This window comes from Vombatus ursinus, unplaced genomic scaffold (assembly GCF_900497805.2).
Source record: "Vombatus ursinus unplaced genomic scaffold, bare-nosed wombat genome assembly UNPS02014799.1, whole genome shotgun sequence".
Lineage (NCBI taxonomy): Eukaryota > Metazoa > Chordata > Mammalia > Diprotodontia > Vombatidae > Vombatus > Vombatus ursinus.
The window spans coordinates 52470353-52493076 of NW_020954577.1; the positions used below are offsets into that span (position 1 = coordinate 52470353).

Consider the following 22724-nt stretch of genomic DNA (forward strand, 5'->3'; position numbering starts at 1 on the left):
TGGTTGCATCTGTCTGCATCCCTCATTTCTTAGCCACAGAGAAATTTGGATTCAAATGCCTATAACAGCCTAAAGACCATTACATGTTAGCATAAACATTGGCTTTAGAGAAATGCAAACTCCTACATAATATAATAATAAATGAATGAAGGGCTCTAACTCAACTAAGATACCACAAAGGGAAAACGAGGCATTTTCCATACGGTTTGTATTTTTTTGCTCTGAATATGAAACCTGTCTTTACATACTCGTAAAATGCCACGTTGCCACTTCAGCATCTGTTCTCCTGAGAGGGAAAAGGACTAGTCCAAAGATATGACAGAAACTTTCTGCTCTGCTTTTAGACAACCCCTTCACCCTTTCATGTAGGAGGATAACCCAAAGTGAAAAAGAAAGAGGTAGGTAGGAGGGACCAGAATAAGTACACACCACCTCATGTTCATTTTGGCAAAGGGAACCTAACTCCCACAAAGGAGCCCAAAGAAAGGCTAAGGATGTATTTTAATGCAGGACAAGGATTCCACAGAGCAAGGAAGTGTATCTATCTACTGCAGTTACATTTATTCATCATGGCTGTCAATCCCTCCATCCTTAACGTTTCGCTGTGGATGGCAAGGCCCCCACTCCTTTCTTCTTAGCAGCCTTTTCCATTTTAAGCTGTAAACAAAAACATTGACACGATCATATTGTAGAGAGATAATTCAAAGATCAACTGACATCTAACTTTCATTAGCTTATTATTTTATGAAAAGTCAGAGTAATTGCTGACACTGACCTGCTGACTGTTGAGAAACCCCAAACTTCCCAAAAGTCAGAAGTAACTGGGGAGAACACTGCATATTAATAACTAAGTGCACATGAAGACTGAAATCTCTTCGATGATATCACACTTTTTAATGGAGAATCTATGGCGAGTTAAGGACATTCATTTGCCATAAATACTTTTAAAATTTCTCCAGCTGCTGACTCTACCACCCTGTCCCTGTCCTCAGGACAGAACCTCAATTCCCACATTTGCCAAGAAAACTGAGACCTCCATCCATTGGCACCTCCCTCTTCACTCCAATGCAGTTCCAAACACCATCCTCGTCCTCATGCCCCCTCCTCACCTCAGTGCTACTCGATGCCTAATTATGTGCTAGGCCCTTTCAAGACCTCCTATGTGCATAGGATGACAAAACCCAGACCCTCTAAGTCTCTAAGAGCTGTTATGGCTTCTTGTCAAAGCTGCCCCCTCCACTGTGTCCTTCATCCAATCCCCTCCTGCTTGTTCCAGGACTCTGTCCCTTTGCTTATCTTCTCCCTTCTGACTCTTCGTGCCTCAGCTGCCTTCTCACCCTGGCCCATCCCTCTGCCACGCTAGGCTCCTTCTCCCATAGGAAGATCCTTCTAGGGGCTGCCATTTTGGGAACAGGTCCAGGCCCAAGCTAGCCAGGCTTCATTCCTGTCCTGGCTATACTTCTGACTCTGGACGTGGCCACCACTGTACCTGCTAATGCTTCTCTTCCCACTTCCACCAATTTTCACACGTTCCAGTCTCCCTTTAGGCAGGGACTCTCCTTTTATTTTTGTATCCCAGAGCTTAGCACAGTAAACACTTGATAAATGCCCCCTGCCTGCCTGCCCCCTCTCTTTAACATTCAATCTCTCCTGTCTACTGAATCGCTTCCTTTTGGATGACATTCTTCAATCTCCAGTCCATTCTCCACGCAGCTGCCAACTTGGTATTTTTAAAGTACACAGCTGACCATGTTAGTCCCCAGCTCTAGAAACCTCAGTGAATAAGGTATAGCTAACCTTCCTTGGGCACTTCAAGCTCTTCACCACTTCAGAAGCCAGGCTTTCAGAATGACTGTTTTACACCATTCCCCCTGGACCACTTGAAGGCCCAGCCATGCTGGCCATGTCCCCTCACCCCCACGTTCTGCACAGGCTGGCTGTCTCCATAGTGCAATGCCTCTCAGCACCACCTCTGGGGATCCCTCAGAGCTGAAGCATCACTTCCTATACAATTCATCAAATGGGTATTAAGTGCCTACCATGTGCCAAGCTTTGTGCTCTGCCCTGGGGTATAAAGACAATAAATGAGACAGCTCCTACTCAAAAGGGCTTTCCCTGAAGCTCCAAATTGTCAGGGGGTTCCCCTACCACCCCCTAAAATTTTAATTAACTTTTTACATATTTTTAATAGATTTATCTGTATATGTGTATATATATATGTTGTACCTTTCCACCACCACCATCACCCCTTTAGAATATAAACTTCCTGAGGGCAGGAATTTGTTATTCCTGTATCCTCAGGGCCTGGCACATAGTGGATATTAATAAACATTTGTAGAATTGAACTGAATTATGGAATCTTTATTCTCCAAAGTGCATCACATGTTTGTTTCTATGCCTAAAACAGACCTGTTTCTGCTTGTGAAGGAGGGCTTGTTCTCCTAACATCTGTTCCTCCCTCACTGACTTTCTGGTTCTCATTACCCTCTGCCATCTCCCTCAGATCCCATCTCTCTTCAGAGCATCCAGAAGTAGACAAGTACATGAGGAAAATGAGGCCACACAGGCTGTACCTCTCAGAGTCAGAATTTGAACCCAGGTCCTCTGCCTCCAAATCTGGCACAATCTTCTCTTCCTCGTGCCCCATGACTACCCAGTTTCTACCTGGGTAGGTAGTGAGGAACAACACAGATTCATAGTATTCAAGTAAAATTAACCACCAGGAACTTGGCCTTCTGGGTCCTGCTCAATCCCTAATTATGCCATCCAAGCTTCCTTTGCCACCCGTCACTCTGACCACTCTGTCCTATGCACCAGTGGCTTTCACCAGTCCACCTCCCACAGACCTGTTCCAGGAGATTTTGTCTTCCTAGGAACCCTGGAAGGTGGGTTCTCCTAGAGGAGCTTTCCCACCTGAACTGGCCCAGAACCAGGTCCCAGCACAGGTCTCTCCCCAGCCATCTCCACCTGCTAACCCTCCAGGGTTTGTATTCCCCCATTATAATGTACCCTCCTGAAGGGCCTTGTTTTCCTGTCATTTTGTACCGCGCCTAGCCCACTGTGATGTCTCTCTGTCTCCCTATAATTCATACACCTTCTTATCAGGACAACCCATCCCACAGCTTACTTTTACTCCCTAGCCCACCACTCTCCAAAGTCAAGTTTATTCAGTGCCTCTGAGAATGACTGTGCTTCCTTCTACACCTCCATTCACTCAACAAATACCTGTAAGGCACCATGCCAGGAGCTGAAGACCCTGGATGCAAAGGCAGAAGAAACAGTCTCTGCTCCAAAAGAGATTGTGACCAATGATTATGTTGAGATGATCTCCAAAAAAAAAGACTGAAAGGGGGAGAAAGAGGAAGGGAGAGGTAGAACGGGGCAAATTTTCTCACATAAAGATGGAGCACAAGGAAGAGCTTTTATAGTGGAAAGGCAAATGGCGAGGTGGCTGGCGATGGCTCAAAGAGGGAAGAATGTACACACGCTCAGTGGGGCGTAGAAGTCTATCTTACCCAAAAGGGAGATGGGAAGTGAAGGGGAATAATAGTTGGGAGCCGGGAGAAAAACAACGGGGAGGGAAGATTGGGGGGAGGCAGTGGTCAGAGGAAAGACAGACTTTTAAGGAGGTACAGGATAAAAAGAGAGAAAGATAAATAGAGAAAAATGGGATGGAGGGAAATGCACAGTGAGTGATCCTAACTGTGAACATAAGTGGCACGAACTCACCCAAAGAATGGAAGTGGACAGCAGAATGGATTAGAAACTAGAATCCAACTGTAGGTTGTGGACAACAGACATGACTGGGAGAGAAAGACAGACACAGGGCGGGAGCAGAGGCTGTTAGGCTTCAGCTGAAGTGAAGAGAGCAGGGTGGCCATCAGGATTTCAGACAAAACAAAAGCAAATCAGACCTAATTAAAAGACATAATCAGAGAAACTATATTTCGATAAAAGTTACCACAGACAATGAAGTAGTATCAAAAAATTTTACAGCAAGTTTCTCTCATAAAGGCCTCATTTCTCAATATATATGTGGAACCAAGTCAAGTTTATAAAAAACAGCCATTCCCCGGTTGATAAATGGTCAAAGGATATGAACAGACAGTCTTCAGAAGAAGTCAAAGCCATCTAGAGTCATATTAAAAATGCTCTAAATCACTACTGATTAGATAAGGCAGATTAAAACAACTCTAAGGTACCACCTCACACCTATCAGAAATGACAAATGCTGGAGGGAAGGAGGGAAAATAAGTATATTAATGAACTGTTGGTAGAGCAGTGAACTGGTCCAACCATTCTGGAGAACAATATGAAACTATGCCCGGAGGGCTAGAGAACTGTGCATACATACCCTTTGATTCAGCAATGCAAAGATCAAAGAAAAAGTAAAGGGACCTATTTGCAGCAGTTTTTTATGGTGGCAAAGAATTGGAAATTGAGAGGATGCCCATCAATTGGGGAATGGCTGAACAAGTTGTGGTATATGATTATGATAGAATACCATTGTGCTGTAAGAAACAACAAGGGAGTGGTTTCAGAAAAAACATGGCAAGACCTATATGAACAGATGGGAAATGAAGTGAGAAGAACCAGGAGACCATTGTGCACACTAACAGCAATGTTGTAGTGATGACCAACTGTGAAAGATTTGGTTTCTCCAATCAATACAATGATCCAAGACAATTCCAAAGGACTCATGACGAAAAAAGTGCTATCCCCCTCCAGAGAGAGAACTGATGAACTCTGAGTGCAAACTGAAGTATGATTTTCTCAATTTCTTCTTTTTGCTTTTTTTTTTTGCAATATGGCTAATATGGAAATACATTTTGCATGATTTCACATGTACAATTGATATATTATTTCCTTCTTGGTGGGTGGGGAAGTGATGGGAGGGAGAAAATCAGGAACACAAAATTTAAAAAGAAAAGAATGTTAAAAAGAAAGAAAAAGATTGTGACTCAACTGGGAAGGCCTGAAACAACCGCAGACTTCCAAGGCACATGAGTCTCTGACCCTGTACTGTATGCCTGGGATACTTCCCAGGCGTATCCCCACAGGCCACTGTCCTCCATCTAGCAAAAAGGGTTATGTGACCTTGATGAAGCAACCCTGAGCTAATCATAGGTACCTACCTTTCCCAAGGCCAAGTCTCCTGAGACATGGATCTCTCACGAACCAACACATCTGATGTGTGTATAAAAACATCCATTCATGATTAGCAGATTACTAAATCATACCTATATTAACAATATGGTTCTCACTCTGTAAAAAGTTACATGACTGAAGGCTTTCTTAATCAAAATTCTAAGTATCATCAAAATGATGTTTTCTGAGCCTAACAAAATCATGTGTGCTTTTGTTCTGCTCTCTGCAGAGCCTCTAGAAATTAACTGTGGCCATGTGCCTTCATCAGTGCTGTATTATGGCTTTTGTTCTAGGTGATGCTTAGTGCCAAATCCCAAGCAAGAAGAGACCTAGCATGTACTTTTCAACGTCACCCTGTAAAGGCAGTGCATAAACAGTTTGAGTGATTTCATGACAAGTAAATGCTTAACAAAAGCATTGGGGAAAAAAAAGTTTCCTCTTTACCCTTTCCTGGTAATGCCTTTCAAAGTAAGCCATGTCGTCTTCATCAGGTCTCCTTAAGGAAGATGCTTGATTACTTGTACCTAAAAATGTTTTTTAAAAAGATTAATCTAAACATGTAAAAGTTATTTTATACATTTTGAAAATAGTAGTAAGTATTTAAACCCTCTAGAAAGCTTCCATTTCTTTTATCTTGTTTTAGACAAAAGATTAAAATACAAAGCATACTACCCTGATAGTATGTGCTAGGAGATAACAGTTACATAGGATAACCGGATAACAGTTTGATTTTTCTTGCCTACCTTTGATTTCTAAAACATGAAGTGTTGTGAACCCCCCATATAATCACTGGGGAACTGAATATCACTGGGCTCCATTCCCTTTGGAAGGGCACAAAGGACATGAGGTTCTCTAACCTGAATTCAGAAAACCACAGGATATGATTTTATGTCCCTTCCAATTCAGCTGAAACAAAGGCTGACATAAAATGGGAGATCCAGAATCAGCCACCCCAAAGATGGCCCCCTCTAGCTCTATCTTTTCAAAGCTCATGAAGCTTCTTAATTTTCTCCATGGTCTGGCCAAACTAAAATGAACAAATAAAATCTATTGAAAACCAAACACATCTAGATACTACAAGTAGACGGGCACTTAGGAAAGTGAATCCTGGCAACCTTCTCTGGATTCTGACTTGAAATAAAAATTCTCTCTTAAGTTAACTGCATTACCACCTATTTGCCTACCTTGAGCAGAACTAGACGGCTCTTGAAATGCTCTTAGGAACGGGTGGTCTGCAGCAGCAATCGGAGATTCTAAAATCTCAAGTGGAGGTGCACCTAAGTAGAAAAACGATATGAGTAGAAAAGTGAAATTGCCCTTTTAAGGATACCAACAAGATGTAGGCCAGCAGCATCCCAGGATCTCAACCCTGGAAGAGACCTCAAAGGCCATCTCAGCCAATTCACACCCAAAGCCGTGGTCCCCTCGAGAACAACCCCACCCTCTGCTTAAAGGGCCTCCAGGAATGAGACGCCCCCCCACCACCTCACAGGCAGTGCATTCCATTTCTGGAAAGCTCTGATTATGAGGCTGTTTTTTCCTTGCATTTCGAGAGGGAAATGGCTGAGAAAACCCCAAATGGGGTCACTGAGTCAGACAGAATTGAACAACTCAATGATCAGTTTTCCTTACATGGAGCCTAAAGAGGCCCCTGGGGCCAAAGAGAGTAAGTGTAATCCCTCCTATGCATGCCCACCCTTCACAAACTTGAAACTAGCTTTAATGTCCACCCCTAAGTGTTCTCTTCTCCAGGATAAACACCCCCTGTTTCTTCAACCAATCCCCCTCTAGCATAATCTCCAGTCTCTTCACCATCCTTGGTACTTCCTCACCCAAAGTAATTCAGTTAAAATGCATTTAATAAAATAATTACCAAAATTCTCTGTATTAAAAAGTTTAAGAGTATTCACCTCATTACAGGGAGCATCCATCTTGTGAAATATATGATGGGTGAACAAGCATGAGATAGAAAAAATAAAAGTCACAGAAGTCTCTAGTGATTCATAGGAGACAGAAGGAATGAGGCTCATGAGCTCTGTCTACCCCAAAATGCCCAGAGTATGGCTAATAAACGAAGTGAACTAAGGAGTATTCATGTAAGGAGACAGATACTGCAGAGATACCCCAGCTTGAAGGGCAGTCCCACCCAATAGCAGCCGGCATCCAGATAGGTGGCACCAGAAGGTCTGAAAGCACATTCCATATGTCACTTCCTTTGATCTCCTCCTAACCCCCCTTGCCAGTACCAGAGGTATTTCTAGCCCCATCTGACCAGGAAACTAGGTGGCCCCCATTCACGCAGGAAGTATTGGCAGACAGCATTGGAAACTAATTTTCTCTTATTACTGAGTCCAGTGAGAGCAAGAGGAGGAGGATGAAAGACCTAGAGCCACTGCCCCAGTGGAGAAGTGAGAGAAGGCAGCTCCTATTTTTTGTGTTTTCTCTACCAAGAAGAATGCTCCCTGGGCCAGAAAGGACAGAGTAAAAATGTTTGCTGGCTTCCAGGGCAAGACGAAGCATTAGACTGAGATGATACTGGCAGCCTTCTTGCATGGTTAATGGAAATCAGTCTCATTTTTTAAATAAATAGCTCCTAGGTAAGGCTCTTCTATCCCAACATGACCCAACCTCCCAATGCTGAAAGGGGAAAGGCATTAAAAATGGTCAGGGGAAAGAGACAAGGCTGCTCATGTGTTTACTCTGTGTGATCTTCACAGAAGATACAAGAGGAACCCATAGATTAAAAAGGAATAATCAGATGAGAACGAAAACAATTCTAGCATATACGCCCAACGTCACTCTCACCAGAACAAGAAAATAAGGGCAGCAAATGGGATGCAAAAAGAATGCCCAAGAAGTGAGGACAACATTCAAGTCAGAGAAACAGAGAGAAAAGTACATTTAACTAAGTCGAAAGTGTAAAAACCAAATCAATCAGTGAGAATCCTTGTCACATGCCATAGATGAAGAAGAATACGCAAACATAAATTAGAAAGGGACAATAAAGAAGATAAGAGAGAATATGCTGGAAGTTATTATAAAACCGGGCAAGCCAGACTAAACAGCTACCACTTTCCTCCACCATTAGTGATCAATGGCTCCACTGCCCAGGTGGGCCACAGCCAATACTCGTGATCTCTGTGTGTGTGGCCAGAAAAAGCATTAAGGAAAACTCTGAAAGCAATTCACGGACAGACCACTGGAGGAAGAAAGGGCAGCCAGAGACAGTGCCTAACTGTTCACGTTTGAAAATTCTAGCTCAACATGAAGGATGAGGAGGAAAGTCCCATCAGGACACATGTTCCTTCTGCCCTTGCTAAAAGCTTTCACAAAAGACTTTCTGCACCAGAAAGGGGTGATCTACAAAAAATACACAGGGAAGAAGATGAAGAATGAGGCTAGAGGAAGGAAAAGCAGGAAGTGCCTACAAAGAAATCTCAAAGGAAGTATACACCCATAAGCATAAGAATTGATGGGCCTGAGTATGAGGGCCTTTTGCTTTTCATCTGTGAGTCTTCAGAAGACAGAACTAGTTCAAAGCAGGCATTTCAGATGGATCGTGTAAATAATAAGGTGCTGGTTCAAATCAGGCCACCGAAGCATCAAGTGTGTGCACATCATGGCACGTCTTTCCTGGACCAAGGGAAGAGAAAGAGGCCAAGAGCTTTCTTGCCCAAGAGAAGGAGGTACGGAGTCAGATACTGAGGCAACTGAGGCCACAGCCTCTGCCATGGGGACGAGTCAGCTAAGAGTAATCCTGGGCGTCCCAAGGAGGGGCTTGAAGGAGAGGGGGAAGGAACAAAGACGGCCCTCCCAATTGGGGTCAAAGGCTGGCCAAGCAGCTAAAGCTTAAACATGCACCAAAGGAAGAAACGGTGACAAAGACAACCTGGACCAAGGGGCGAGTGAAGCAGATCCGGGGCAGTGCCTGCAGGGTTCAGAAGGAAAGGATCAGCAGGTACACATGGGTGATTTCACCACATTCCCTCTACTCGGGCACCTTCTGGGCCCAGAGAGATGAAACCCTGTGCAGAGCCCCCAGCGGGGCTGTGCCAGAGGCAGGACAAAGGCCAGGGCTACCCTTCTCCGAGGCCCCTCTGTGGCCAGCAGACAGCATAACTTGATGCCATGTTTGGGGAGGTTGTATTTGATTGGCTAGTGAGAAAAGAGCTGTAAATATGATCATGTGAGCATGTTCTTTATCATACAAGTCCCATGATAATCAAACCAATGTTGGAAGGGAAGCCAGCAGGGCCAGGCCACCAGGATGGCTGGTCCTTGACCAACAACGCCGTAAAAACCAATGCAGCAAGCAGCCCTGCTGTGGGCCAGGGCCCCGCTACCAAACAGCCCCTCCTGCTCTCCCTGGCAGCCGTGGGCAGCCGCTGGTCGCACCTCGACACACTGGGGGTCTTCCCCTTTTTTGGCAGACTCTCCAAAGAGAGGTACGAAATAAAGGTGACCAAAAAACCACAGATGGCACCCCAAATGTTCCTCAGTAAAGAAACGTGACCCACCATAAGACAAAACGAGGTGTGCTGAGGAGGATTTCACACACCAATATCTCAGCCCTCTTCCCCCGATGGTCACCCACCTATTCCGCTGTCATCTAGTCTCATGTAGCCTTCTGCTAGTGAACTAAAGCCCGTCAATCCTCCCACTGCAGCATAAGGAACGTCCCGTCCCACAGGCTTTCCCAGGGCCAGCCTCTCTTCTTTAGTTTCTACCACCGTCTCGTGGGTATATGCAGGATGACCACAACTACAAGTAAAGTAGCTATGAAACCCTGGGCATTTGTTACCTGCATAAAATCACAGAAAAAAGGAACATTTGTCAACATCTGTAAGTTAGTGTCTTAAACATGGCAAAGCGGGACAGGGGGCTCTTCCTGTTCCCTTTACTATCCAGGATACGCTTTGGTCTCAGGCCCTCCCAACTCCAGGCCCTCGGCCCATTCCAGGCTCTAGCTATTACTTCTAGAAACTCCAAGAGTGTCTGATAATACAAGTAAGGGCATAAAGCAACAAGAAACATCCAGGAAAAATAACTGAGGCAAAAGGACTGCAGCACAGCAAATGGGAAAGAATGCTCTAGAAACCAGGAGGAAATAGTAAGGCACAGTGGACAAATTGCTGGGCTTGGAACCAGAAAGACCTGAGTTCAAATCCTACTCTGGGCACTCTCAGCCTCAGTCCCCTCATCTGTAAGTGAGGACAATCATGCTTGTAGCACCTTTGGAGTGGAGCTGTGGTAATATAATCTATGCAAAGTGCTCTTACAACTTCAAAGTCTCTATATGTCAACCATGATTAGTAAACCATTGATGTGAGCACCTATTTACCCTTGGGAGTTAGGAGCAGATGAGAGGAACAATGGACAGAGAACTGCGGAAATAAAAAGGAATAATATACTTCCATTTTCCCTCAAGACCCAAGTAGAAAGTGTCCCAAAAGTCTTAGTGCAGCTTTAAGCTAATAAGCTGAGGGATCAATTCCAAGAGATAGTATGCTTAATGAAAACTCAAGCCACCCATACACACACATGGAAAGTAGGGGGTACAGCTAGGCTTTGCCTATTTGCATAACAGAGCACAGATTTACCCTTAAAAGTCATCAAAGACTCATTCTATTAAAAACATCATTCTAAACTGCTCTAATACACAATAAGATTTCAACTTAAATTATTTTAAAAATAACTGAAATGGCTTAATATGTATAACCTAGAAAATCAGATATATAGCTTTCATTTTTATATTCATTCTATCTAAATTATAATTTCTCCCAAAGGATGTATTTTATTCAGGATAATATACACTATTTGTCACATACTGTGTTGTACCAGCAAATAAAGCTGCCTCAAATTCTTTTGGGGGCACAGCTGGAGTATAAATAAGTAGAATCTAAAACACTAGTGCTTACAAATACCAGGACTAACTTTTATGGTGCCTACTGTAAACAGTGTCTACAAATGACCTCCCAGTAATATGCATTAGTGGTGCATAATTTAAGTGATTAAATTCCCACTAAAAATTTTTCAATAAACCCAAAGAACAATTACAACATAAACTCTATGGCTATTAGTAAAATTACTGATTTACAGCATCTAACGTTGCTGCTTATGATGCCAGCAAAGAAGAATATAATTAGGGCAATTCCTTAAAAAAAAACTGGTACCAACATTCACTGCTCATCATAATTTCTTCTTTGTTGAATAACCCAGTAAGTGGTTCAAATCCATGCAAAGAAAAACTACAAATGGTTGCCTAACACAGAAATGCCCCAGTTCTGCCTCTGCACCCAGAGAAACCTGCCTTCACTTACACGTCCTGCAAACCCGATTTGGGTCTGCGTTGTGTTGGTCAGCAAAATGCTTACACTTGCACCGAACTGGTCGACATCCACTTATAGGCACATAGTAGAAGGAGGTGCAGGGGCACTGGTTCACTTTGCAGGGCAGGGAAATTGGGCGTTCTGGTGGGATCACTTCCAAGTCAGTTTTATGTTGTCTATACCTGAAAAGAAGATTGAAACAAACCAAAGGAGACAGTGAATAAGCACAGGGCGGCCCAAATTTACCAGGATTTCCGTCTTTTAAAATCCTTCAAAAACAGTTAGCCAAGTGAACCTCAGCAGACATGAAGAGTCTACATGAACCCATCAACTGAAGAACAGCTAAACATGGTACATGCCTATAATGGGGCAAGATGATGTTGCCCCAAATGGTGAATGTGATGAAGGCAGAGAACCACAGAAAGAGCTACATGAACTGATGCAGAGAAGGAGGGAGGGCTGAGAAACCATGCAGACACAATGACTCTGACATTGTCAATGGAAAGAATGACCTAACAAACAATCGAAGGTGAGTATCACAAAATTAGCAAAATCAAGCAGGACTCAAGAGACACAAGAGGACACCCGTTTGTGGAGGTGGGAGGGCCACACGTGCTACACATCGAACGTTTTCCAACTTTTTCAATGGATTGATTAGTTGCACTGATTTTTTTTTCCTCTTAAAAAAAATACTATTTAGGGGCAGTTAGGTGGCACAGTGGATAAAGCTGTGGCCTTGAAGTCAGGAGGACCTGAGTTCAAATCCGACCTCAGACACTTGACATTTAATAGCTGTGTGTCCCTGGGCAAGTCACTTAACTCCGATTGCCTCACTAAAAAGAGAAAAACAAAAAACAAACAAAACAATAGGATGGTTTTCTGGGAGGGGGAGGGGAAAGAACATCGGGGAAAACTATGATGATGTAAGAAAACAAAAACATCAATAAAAACTTATTTTAAAAAAAGTTCACATCAATTCTTGTGTTTTGGTAGGAGAATGAAATGAAGTATCGTTACTAATACCTCCCATCCTTGGTTACACCATCCTCCTCAAACAGGAGCTTGCCTTCTCTTTTAAATGTGTTTAAATGTGTTTGTGGTATTCGTTCTGCTTCCTCAGAAGTCAAGGAAAGCCACGCGTTCATTAGGCAACACAGTCTATTTAAAATGACGATAACGAGAGAATCATGCTGGGGACTTCCCCACCAGACACATCAGGAGTATGGTGTGCACGTCCATTTTAGAAGGCTGGAGAGGATCTAGGTGAGGGCATTCAGAAAGAAAAAGGCCTCTGAATCACAGCATGGGAGCAAGAAGACACGCCGAGACTTGGAGGGACAAGGGAGGTGCCCTCCGGTATTTGGAAGGCTGCAGAGGAGAAGAGGGCCTGACCCCATAGGGTGTGATGAGGTGTCATCGATGGAAGCTACACTCGGGTAAACTTGGCTCAATGTCACAGCAACTCAGAGCCAGGTAAAATGGTAAGATCTTCAAAGCACAGTGTGAACACTTCCCTAACAGTGAGAGCAGCCTGGATGTGGAAAGAGCCGCCTCAGGATATAGCAGGATGGAACCCCTTCGGCGGAGGCGGAAGAGGGCTTACCAGGCTGAATAACCAACCACGAGAGCCTCTACAGAGGGGCTTCTGAAATCCTACTGCCTGATGGTCTCATCAAGGCCATTATTAAGGTCAGATAACCCTCAAAAACTAAATTGGGTCACATCCAGCATCAGTCAGAAAGTTCTCTCCAGATATGCAAATCACACCCTATCTGGGCCTGCCCATCCTGTTCTGCTCCCCAAAGCAGGCTCAATGTAAGGGAGGGCTTCCTTACCTCCTCCTGACATCCTAAGGGAACCAAAGGATCACTCTAGCTGCCCCTGACATCCTTCACTCTTGCCACATGACCAGCCCATCTTCTCTCCCTGCCTTCCAATTCCTTGAGGACATCTTTTGCTTCTATTCCTCAGACTTCTTCATCAGAGTTCCTCCCCAGTGACATGTCACCCCTGCTCACACCAACCATGGGCCTCTCTATTGCCTTCTGTAGGAAATTAACTTTTAATTCCTCAGAGACTGTTGTGTTCCACATCTTGCTGCCATACAGAAACACCAATAGAATGGTGGAATGCACACAAAATAATAAATATAAAATAATTTAGATTTAGTGTTGAAATGCCAGCAAAAAAGAAGTTACATGTTCAGGCACAGATTTCCATATATGACTGCCTTTCCTGGATTGCTATGATGTGGGAAAGGGAAAATTAACTCCTAAATAACAAAGCTGATAACACTTCATAAAACATAAGACATTGTTTCAGAAGAAAGTCAAGTTTGAACAGGTGAATGTGAGACTACTGAAAATTCCCAATGAAGGAAAGACCCAGCTAAAAGCGAAAGCACATGAAAGCCTCACTACTGCTGAGCCTTCATGTGGTAGGCAAAAGAAAGGAGTTACTTTAAACATTTTTAAGCTCAAATAATAGACAAGTAACTCTTCAATTATTCTATCTAATAAAGGGAATAAGGTTAACAAATCTGCTCATTGAAATCCCTCCGGAAAAACTAGAATTTCATTAACAGAACCTTTTGACCTCAACAGTACCATGTCTAAGCAAATTAGGCCCAATACATCAAGCATAAACATATCTCTCACTGTGTATTTATCAAGGATCAAAGTACCAAAAAATATTATTTGGTGGAAATTTGAATCCAAACACAAACATGTTACTAGATGACTTCCTTGCAAGGAAAATTTGGTTCTAACAAAATCATCTATTTACCCAAAGGAGGTCATACATATAGAGAGAGGAGATACAACAGATCAATCAATCAAGTTTGTTAAGCACCTACTATGTACCAGGCACTGTGCTAGGTGTTGCATATATAGTTATTAAAAAATGAAATAAAAAATAAAAATGAAACAGTGCCTGCCCTCAAGAAGCTTGCATTCTACTGGGAGGAACAGCTGTGCAAAGCTACATGTTACACAATATATACAATTTACCATGTACCAAGTAATTTCAGTTAGGGGATAAGGTCTGGAAGGTTAGACCCTGCTGAAGCTGAAGCCAGAAGCAAGCTCAGGATTCCAAGAAGTGGAAGAGAGCAGGGAGAAAACCTGAGGGAAGCCGGTGGAATCTTGGGCACAGGGAGCAGGAATCGAGCCGGTGTGGCTGGAACGCAGAGTGTTCTCCTCCTGGTCACAGCCAAATGCTTAGAAAGGGACGGTGACCGCTAGCTCCACTCTGTCACTTCTCAATCTCTCCTCCATCTTTTATGAGCTGCCTTCCGATCCCACCACTTACCAGAAACTGTTCTCTTCAAGAGAACCGATTATGTCTTGACTGATAATGTCGATGGCCCTTTCTCTGCACTCGTTCACTCGTTCTGCTCGACCCTTCTGCAGCTGGGGACTACATTCATCACTCGCTCCTCCTGGGAACTCTACTCTCCCACGGCTTCTATGACACTCTTCTCTCTTGGTTTCTTCTTAACTGCCGGCTCATCCCTTCCCAGGCTTTTTAGCTACATAATCATTCTCCTCCCCTCTAATAAATGTGGACGTCCCCCAAGGTTCTATTCTCCTCTGTCCACAGTCTCTCCCTTGGTGATTTCATCAGCTCTCGTGAGTTCAATGATCATCTCTCTACTGCCTGCTGGACAGCTCCGCCTCAATGCCCTAGAAGTATCTCAAATTCAACATATTCAAAACAGAACTCACTATATTTTCCCCAAAACCCATTCCTCTTCCAGATGTGCCCATTTCTCTTGGGGAAACTACCATTCTTCCTATCACGTTGTTGTCATCCATGACCCTTTCCTCTCCCTCACTCTCCATATCTAATCAGTTGCCGAGGCTTGTCGACTGCTGTATGTCAGGTAAGGCCTCCCGTAGGAATTGGCACATAATCTGAATTTCACATTATAACAAACATCATGGAGCATATTCATCCATCTTTAGTTCAACTACGGCATCTGCTAGTGGATTGTTTTATTATAGTTTCACATTTTCTAGTCATCAGTAGAAAACTTAACATAATACCTTACCTGTGTGTACAAAAACACTGAGTTTCTGGGCCAATAAGCTTACAGTCTATGCCCAGGGGCGATCGCCAGCTCACAAATAATCTGTTCCGTAATCGCATTGGTAAAATTTTACTTTTGTACTCTTCATATTCTTCAGGGGTGAAAAGTTTCCCTCCATCATCCTCACCAACAATTCTACAACAAAATTCATTTTTTATAAGTTTGGGGTATTTGTTTTTCAGAGAAAGACAAATTCAAATATAAAACTCAACATTCCTGAAATAGATTGCACAGTCAAGGAAAGATTCAACTTTTGTCTTTTGTGTTAATCAATCAGTGAGCAATTCTGAAGCTCCTGAATGTGTCAGACTCCACACCCATAATCAACATCACTTTAGCAACAACACAGCAGTAACAGTTGCAAGGGATGGTTCCCAAAATCTCTGGTTCATATATAAAAGCCTGGAAATGAAGCGATCAATAAATGAATAAATCCAGAGAGAGATGGAAATGAATCTGGTTCACAAGACTATAGCCCATCGTTTATTACATATTCATCTGGATTTTCTCCTCTTTCTGAAGCCAACTAAAGCGCATTCTGTATCTCTTTACCCCCTCCAGGATTAGCCCAAAGGGGCAGGTCTGAAATGCCAAGGCATATATCATTCCAAAACCACGAAAATGCTCACTAGTGCACACAGGTGACTCCGGCCCCCAGCCAGGGCTACTAGAGACACCCCCATGGAAAGCACCTGCTCCCAGCCATAGAGAGAGGCAGCACGCAGGCTAGGAGTCAGCAAGACCTACGTTCAAATCTTCCTTCCGACCCTGACGAGCTGTGACCTTCTGGCCCAGTCACCTGACTTGCCCCATCTGTAAGACTGGGGGTAACAACACCTCTAGTACCTGCTTCTCAGTACTGTTGCTCATGAGGCTCAGATGAAATCACGTGTAGCTGAAGAGCCTGGCAAACTTTAGGGCACACTGTCATCGCTAATTGTTATTGTGCTTAGTTTACATAAGCCCCCAACGCTACCGATTAAAACAAGGCTGACTATCTGAACAACAATAAAAATGTTAAAAGTAGGCTAAACCTTCAAAGTGTCATACAAAAACTAGAGGAAGGAAAAGGAAAAGATAAGGAGTCAAAAGTGAAAGCTTTTCTCTTTGAATTTTTGCCTCTACAATGACATCCGGTATCTGCTCCATAATTTCCCATGTCCCACTTTTCCTCCTACATAGTATGATTATCTTTTAGCCTCTAGGATTTCCAAATCAACTGATAGCAGGTTAGGGGTGAAGGAGAGGCACACCAATAAATCATCCTAAGACCACTCCTCTTCTATGGACAAATCAAACTTAATTTTAAAAATTATAGTGCTTTGTACTATTAAAACGTTTCTAAGCTTTTTAATCAGTTTAATGGCATGAATATGATCACAATCATATTGTTATACCAAGGTATTCATTTCTCTAGTAGATGCATTCTCAAATGAATGGAAGGAGGGAAGGAGGGAGGGAGGGAGAGAGGAAGGAACAAAGGAAGGGAGAGAGGAAGGGAGGGAGGAAGGAACGAAGGAAGGAAGGAACAAAGGAATGAACAAAGGAAGGAAGGAAGGAAGGAAAAAGGGAGGGAGGGAGGAAGAAACGAAGGAGGGGAGGGAGGGAGGGAGGAACAAAGGGAGGGAGGAAGGAAGGAAATAAGTATTAAATGCCTACTATGTGCCAGGCACTATGCTAAGTACTTTTAACAAATGTCTCATTTGATCCTCACGGCAACGTTTTGGGTGGTATTATTATCATCCCCATTTTACAGCTAAAGAAACTGAGGCAAAGCGAGGTTAAGGGACTTGCCCAGGGTCTTACTTTGAGGACGAGTCTTCTTGAGTGCAGGCTAGTGCTCTATTCACTGTTCCACCTAGCTGCCCAAATAACAGAGGAATGAACGTGATGGTAGAATTTTGGTCTTCAGATGTGAGAGTCACTGGAAAGGGCAAGGACTGTCAGTACCTCTAAAATCACAACAGACAGTGACCAAATACGATCCTAAGCCAAAGGCTGTCACAGGACAGTATCCAGAGTTCATTAGGCGTTAACATTATACATTAAGAGTTTATGTTTTAGGCTGAGGTTACGGCTCACTTATGAATCTGCTGGATTTAAGCATTTGTTGTGGGGGAAACCCACTAGCTGCCCTCCAGCTGATCCTACAGCAAGTACTTTTCTACACGGGTAGAAAAGTTAATCCCCTTTGGGCCGACCCCAAAGGTATACTGGGAGATTTTCAGGTAAGGGCATAATGAACCAATTGTCATTCAACCATGTCCCGACGCTCCGTGACGTTTTTTAGGGGTTTCCTTGGCAGAGAGACTGGAGTGTTTTGCCATTTCCTTCTCCAGCTTATTGTACAGATGGGGAAACCGGCAAGTACAGTGAAGTGACTTGCCCAGGGTCACAATCAGTGTCTAAAGCCAGGTGTGAACTCAGGAAGCTGAGTCTTCCTGACCCCAGGCCCAGTGCTCTATACACTGAGCCACCCCCCTACCCCTGGGAAGGAGAGCTAAGCTCAAACCCCACTTCTGGTGACTGCTCTTGTGACTCTCGGCAGATCTTTTCCCTTCAAAGGGCTTCCGGTCTTTTTCTCTAAAATGAGGCAGGTCAGAGGTGCCAGCTCGAGAGCTGGGACTGGAATGAACCTTCCCTAGGAGGGCCTTCCCGATTCCTCCAAGTTAGCGCCTCCCCCTGCCCAAATGACTATCCTGTGTCTTCACTCATCTGTGGCCACGTTGTTTCTCAATTCTTTCTATGTGCTGTTTTCCCTCGTTAGACTGTAAGCTCCTTGATGGCAGATACTGTCTTAAGCCCTTAGCAGAGAGGCTGGCACATAGTAGGTGCTTAATAAAATGTTTACTGACTCTGACTTTGACTCAAATAGAATAGAGCCTGTGGTATCCCGTTACTGTTCTGGGCTCTGGAAATACCAAGGCAAAAATGGAACAATCCCTGCCCTCAAGGAAGGCCAGTAAAAGAAGCCACTGGTTCTTGGGTCAGGAGACACAGATTCCAACCCCACCTCTTATCTTACTGCCTCTGTGACCCTGGGCTAGTCATTTCTCCCTTTTGGGACTCAGTTTCCCTGTATGTAAAACGAGGGCACTGAAGTGAATGGCTTCTCAGGGCCCTTCCCGCTTTGAATCTATGATCACTGTCCCTTCTCTCTGAGCCTCAGTTATCCCGTCTGTAAAATAAAGGAAGTGGCCTCTGAGCCCTTTCGAGCCCTAGATCTAACACCCTAGGTTACTTCCCCTTTCTGGGACTCAGTTTCCCCAGCTGCAAAAGTGTGGGGGTGCGATGTTACCTCTGAGGGCTTCAGCCTGAGGTGTCAGATTCGGGGCTTCCTCCCTGGAGTGACTTGGGACATGCTGTAGTTCAGCTCTAGGGTGCCTCAGTTCCCCCAGAGTAAAGAGGGATGGGGGTGGTCTCAGAGGGTGCCAATTCATAGTGCCAGATTCAGGGCTTCTTCCCTGGGTAACTCTGAGCATGCTGTCGCCCAGCCTTAGGCTGCCTCCGTTTCCCCAGCTGTAAAAGGAGGGCCAGACTCTGAGGCCCCGCCCAGCTCTGGGCTACCTCAGTTTCCCCGGCTGTAAAGTGGGAGGGACGGCCTCTGAGGTCCCGCCAGCTCCGGACTGCCTCCCGAGGTCCGGCTCCCGGCTGCCTCAGTTTCCCCGCTCCGCGCAGCGGGCGAGCCGCCCCTCACCTTCTGTACTCCAGGTACTCGTCCACGGCGGCGGCGGCCCCGGGGGACACGGTCAGCCGCTCCATGGCGGCCTCCCCGCGGCCGCGATCTCTCCGCCCTCTCGGCGCCGCCGCCGCGAACGGCTCGCCCCCACCCGAGCTAGGCTCCCGCCCGTTACCCCGGCGACGCGGGAGGCTCGTGCGGCCACGGCTCAGGGCTGCCTGGGGCTGCTTGGGGCCTCGCGCACGCGCGCGTGCTCACGGTCACGGTCACGGTCACGGCCACGGTCACGGTCACGCGGACGCTCCCGGGCGACTCCTCCAACCTAGGCTTCAGCGCTCATGCGCAGATGGGAAACTCGCTCCTCCCCTTCCCTCCCCCGCCGCGGTCCCGCGATACCCCAACAGGTGGATACCCCGCGGCAACTTTGTGTACACTTTGTATCCAATTTTGTCTCCCGGTGGCTACCCCGCCCCTTCACTGTTTTCTTTTTGTCTTTGAACTCCCAGTTACAGAACAGTGCCTGGCGCCCAATTAATGTTTCCTAAACCTGTCCTGTCGTATCTTTGGTTCTGCCCCTTCTGAGGCCTTGAGAGCCTGAAGGACTTGCCGGGGTCTGCTCTGAGAGCTTGCACATAGCTCTCATTATCATGCCTGCCTTAAACCATCTCAGTCATTTATTAAGCACCTACTACGTGCCAGGCACCGGCACGGGGGATACGAAGAGGCAAAAGACTGCCCCTGCCCTCGAGGAGCTCACAGTCTAATGGGTGAGATAACAAATATGCACAAACAAACTAGATAGGAAATAATGAGTGAAAAGAGGAGGCACAGGAATGAAAAGGCGTTGGGGAAGGCTTCCTGTAGAAGGCCGGGTTTAGTCAGGGAATCAATCCAGTAAGCAGAGATGAGGACCGAGAACATTCTAGGTATGGGGAACAGCCAGAGATAATGCCCAGAACTGATGGAGTATCTTGTTCACGGAACTTCGGAGCCCGGTGTTACTGGATTGAAGAGTACGTGTCAGATGTAAAAAGCCTGGAAATAGGGGTGGGAGTTTGGGAGGCTAGGTTATAAAGAGCTTGGAATGCCAAATAGAGAATTTTATATTTAGTCTTCGAGATGATAGGGAGCTATTAGAGTTTGGTGAGTAGGGAGGTTACATGATCAGAGGGACTTGAGGAAAATCACGTTCCTAGTGAATGGACAATGGATTGGAGTAGAGAGAGACGTAAATCGGGCAGACCCACTAGCAGCTGTTGCTGTAGTCCAGATGTGAGGTGACAAGGACCTGCACAGGGGTGGCAGGGTCAGAGGACAGAAGGGGGTCTACTCCAGAGGCAGCAACTTTGCAGAGGGTTAAAAGACGAGAGAAGCTGCAGAGGTGAAACAGACGAGAGAAGCTGCAGAGGTGAAACAGACGAGAGACGTTGCAGAGGTGAAATGGATCAGAGAGGTTGCAGAGGTGAAATGGATCAGAGAGGTTGCAGAGGTGAAATGGATGAGACATGTTGCAGAGGTAAAATCAACAAGCCTTGGCAACAATTCTATATGGGGAGTGAAAGATAAGGAGAAAATGTCAGTCTGGGGAATTGGTAAGATGGTGTTTTTTAGACTAAATAGCCCCAGTTCTTTCAATTCATCATCATATAACATGATCTCCAGTTCTCTTAGCAGCCTCATCACTCTCATATGGACTCTCATCAGTGTTACTCTGAAATGTGGAGCCATGTTCTGGATGTGCTAACATGGGTGGGATACAGCATAATGGCGCTATTGCCTCCATGGTCCTGGACACTATGATTCTCAGTGTAACCTAAGACAGAATTTGTTTCTCTGGCTGCCTAATAACACTGCTGATTCATTTGAGCTTAAAATCCACTAAGACCCTTGGATGTTTCTCACATTAACTATGGTCTACAGGCATACACACACACACACACACACACACACAAGCGCACTCTGGCCCACACCCACATTGCATATGTGAAGGCAGGTGTTGGACTTTACATTTACCTATTAAATTTGATCTTACTATTTTTGGTTCATTGTTCTACACATTTGAAATCTTTTTGAATACTGATTCCACCAAAGGGAGCTAGTCCTTTTTGCATCATTTGGTCCTTATTTGCCTTTTATGCCTTCATCAAAGTCACTGATAAACAGTTTTAAATGGCATAGGGCTAAGATAGATTCCCGGGGCCCTCCACTGGTATAGGTCACTTCATTAAAGGAAGGAAACTCCTAAAACCTTGGGATGGATAAATTTAAAACAAATAAGAAGGAATACTGTTTCACCTAGGCAAAGAAACTTACAGAACTCCCCAAAGTGGCACAGGCTAAAATTACATACTTCTTAAATGTATAAATTTTGCATATAACTCTATATGTACCAGAGCACCTCTCTTCATTTTTGGCCTTGTATTCCCAGAGCCTGTGCACATTTTAGGTGCTCAATAATTGTGTGTTGATTGATTGACTTTGATAAATGCATGGATGACTGAGTCATAATGAATTTCAAAGAGAAATATCCAGTCTTAGTGACATCAGAGAAAATAAACACATCTTTCTACAAAGCATATCTTAGTGCTTTTTTCAGAGACTATAGGTTTGACCCTGAGTAGTGATTTTTCTATTTAATTACAAGTTTATCTCTGAATCTCAGTTTCTCCAACAGTAGAGTAAGGGATAATGTCTACTACTATTATCTACCTTCTAGGAGGCTTAAGCACCCCAGTCATTTGCTTTCAAGCTGATCCATGTAAATTCTAGGTATCATCATCATTATCCACACCAAAGATTCATTCGGTGCATGTTATGTATGTACAGGACATTGTGCTAATCACTGGACACACAAAGAGATGCAAAACAGCCTCCTTCTGCCCTGAAGAGGCTCATATTCCATTTAAAAAGACAGCACAGATACATAAAATGAGAGGCAATACGGGAAATGAAAAAGGAAGGAAGCATCTGCTGTGGCCTATACAGAAAGCACCTTTTTTTCCCTCCTTCTCAGATTAAAAAAAAAATTAGAGAAAATGAATGCTCCAAGACTTAGAGGAAAATGGAGATGAGATGAAAGAAAAAAATATCAAAGGACAGAAAATTTTTCTGGTCCTACCCTAGGAAATTATATTTTATTAATAACAGTTTTCATACTAAGAGGCAGTGTGCTATAATAGATAAAGAGGCTGGGCTTGGAGACAAAGGCCTAAGTTCAAATCTATCAGCGTCACACAAAGCTGTATGAGCATGAGCTTCAGGGCCCTGGGCAAACCTGCCAAAACTGTAAATTACTAAGAAGCTGTGGATCTGTGTGGTGGGGGGAGATCCTTACAATCCTCAAACTACAGGACCCCCATAGCAAGTCGTGTCTTCTCTGGCATGTCCGGCAACTGAGTACCATGTCTGCACAATTCATCATCCTCTTGGTTAGCACACATAGCATTTTTAAAAATCATTTTTTGAATTCCATTGACCG

General features: G+C 44.5%; 1 protein-coding gene across 3 annotated transcripts; it reads right to left on the minus strand.

Moving 5' to 3' along the window:
- Positions 1-536: 536 nt before the first annotated feature.
- LOC114050562 (protein FAM221A-like) lies at positions 537-19337 on the minus strand. Of its 3 annotated transcripts, XM_027872352.1 has the most exons (8): positions 18866-19227; positions 17374-17491; positions 15529-15702; positions 11469-11659; positions 9743-9949; positions 6333-6425; positions 5593-5672; positions 537-657 (listed from the first exon to the last, which is right to left on the minus strand). In XM_027872352.1, exons 1-8 carry the CDS (start codon positions 19047-19049, stop codon positions 592-594), a joined length of 1113 nt encoding a protein of 370 aa, XP_027728153.1. In that variant the 5' UTR covers positions 19050-19227; the 3' UTR covers positions 537-591. The 3 variants fall into 3 exon arrangements, with proteins under 3 accessions (XP_027728153.1, XP_027728154.1, XP_027728155.1); XM_027872353.1 differs by lacking the exons at positions 17374-17491; positions 18866-19227 and adding an exon at positions 19265-19337; XM_027872354.1 differs by lacking the exon at positions 17374-17491 and having other exon boundaries at positions 18866-18945.
- Between the last annotated feature and the right edge of the window lie 3387 nt (positions 19338-22724).

What these genes read in the sequence shown, in the direction of transcription:
- LOC114050562 (XM_027872352.1), bottom strand. Translation starts at nt 19,049, where the DNA reads ATGCTCAGAGTTACCCAGGGAAGAAGCCCTGAATCTGGCACTATGAAT. An exon ending in CAAGAAGACTCGTCCTCAAA is followed by an intron (nt 15,703 to 17,373) that starts GTAAGACCCTGG and finishes ATTTTGTTGTAG; the next exon opens with AATTGTTGGTGAGGATGATG. An exon ending in AAATCGGGTTTGCAGGACGT is followed by an intron (nt 9,950 to 11,468) that starts GTAAGTGAAGGC and finishes GATTTTATGCAG; the next exon opens with GTAACAAATGCCCAGGGTTT.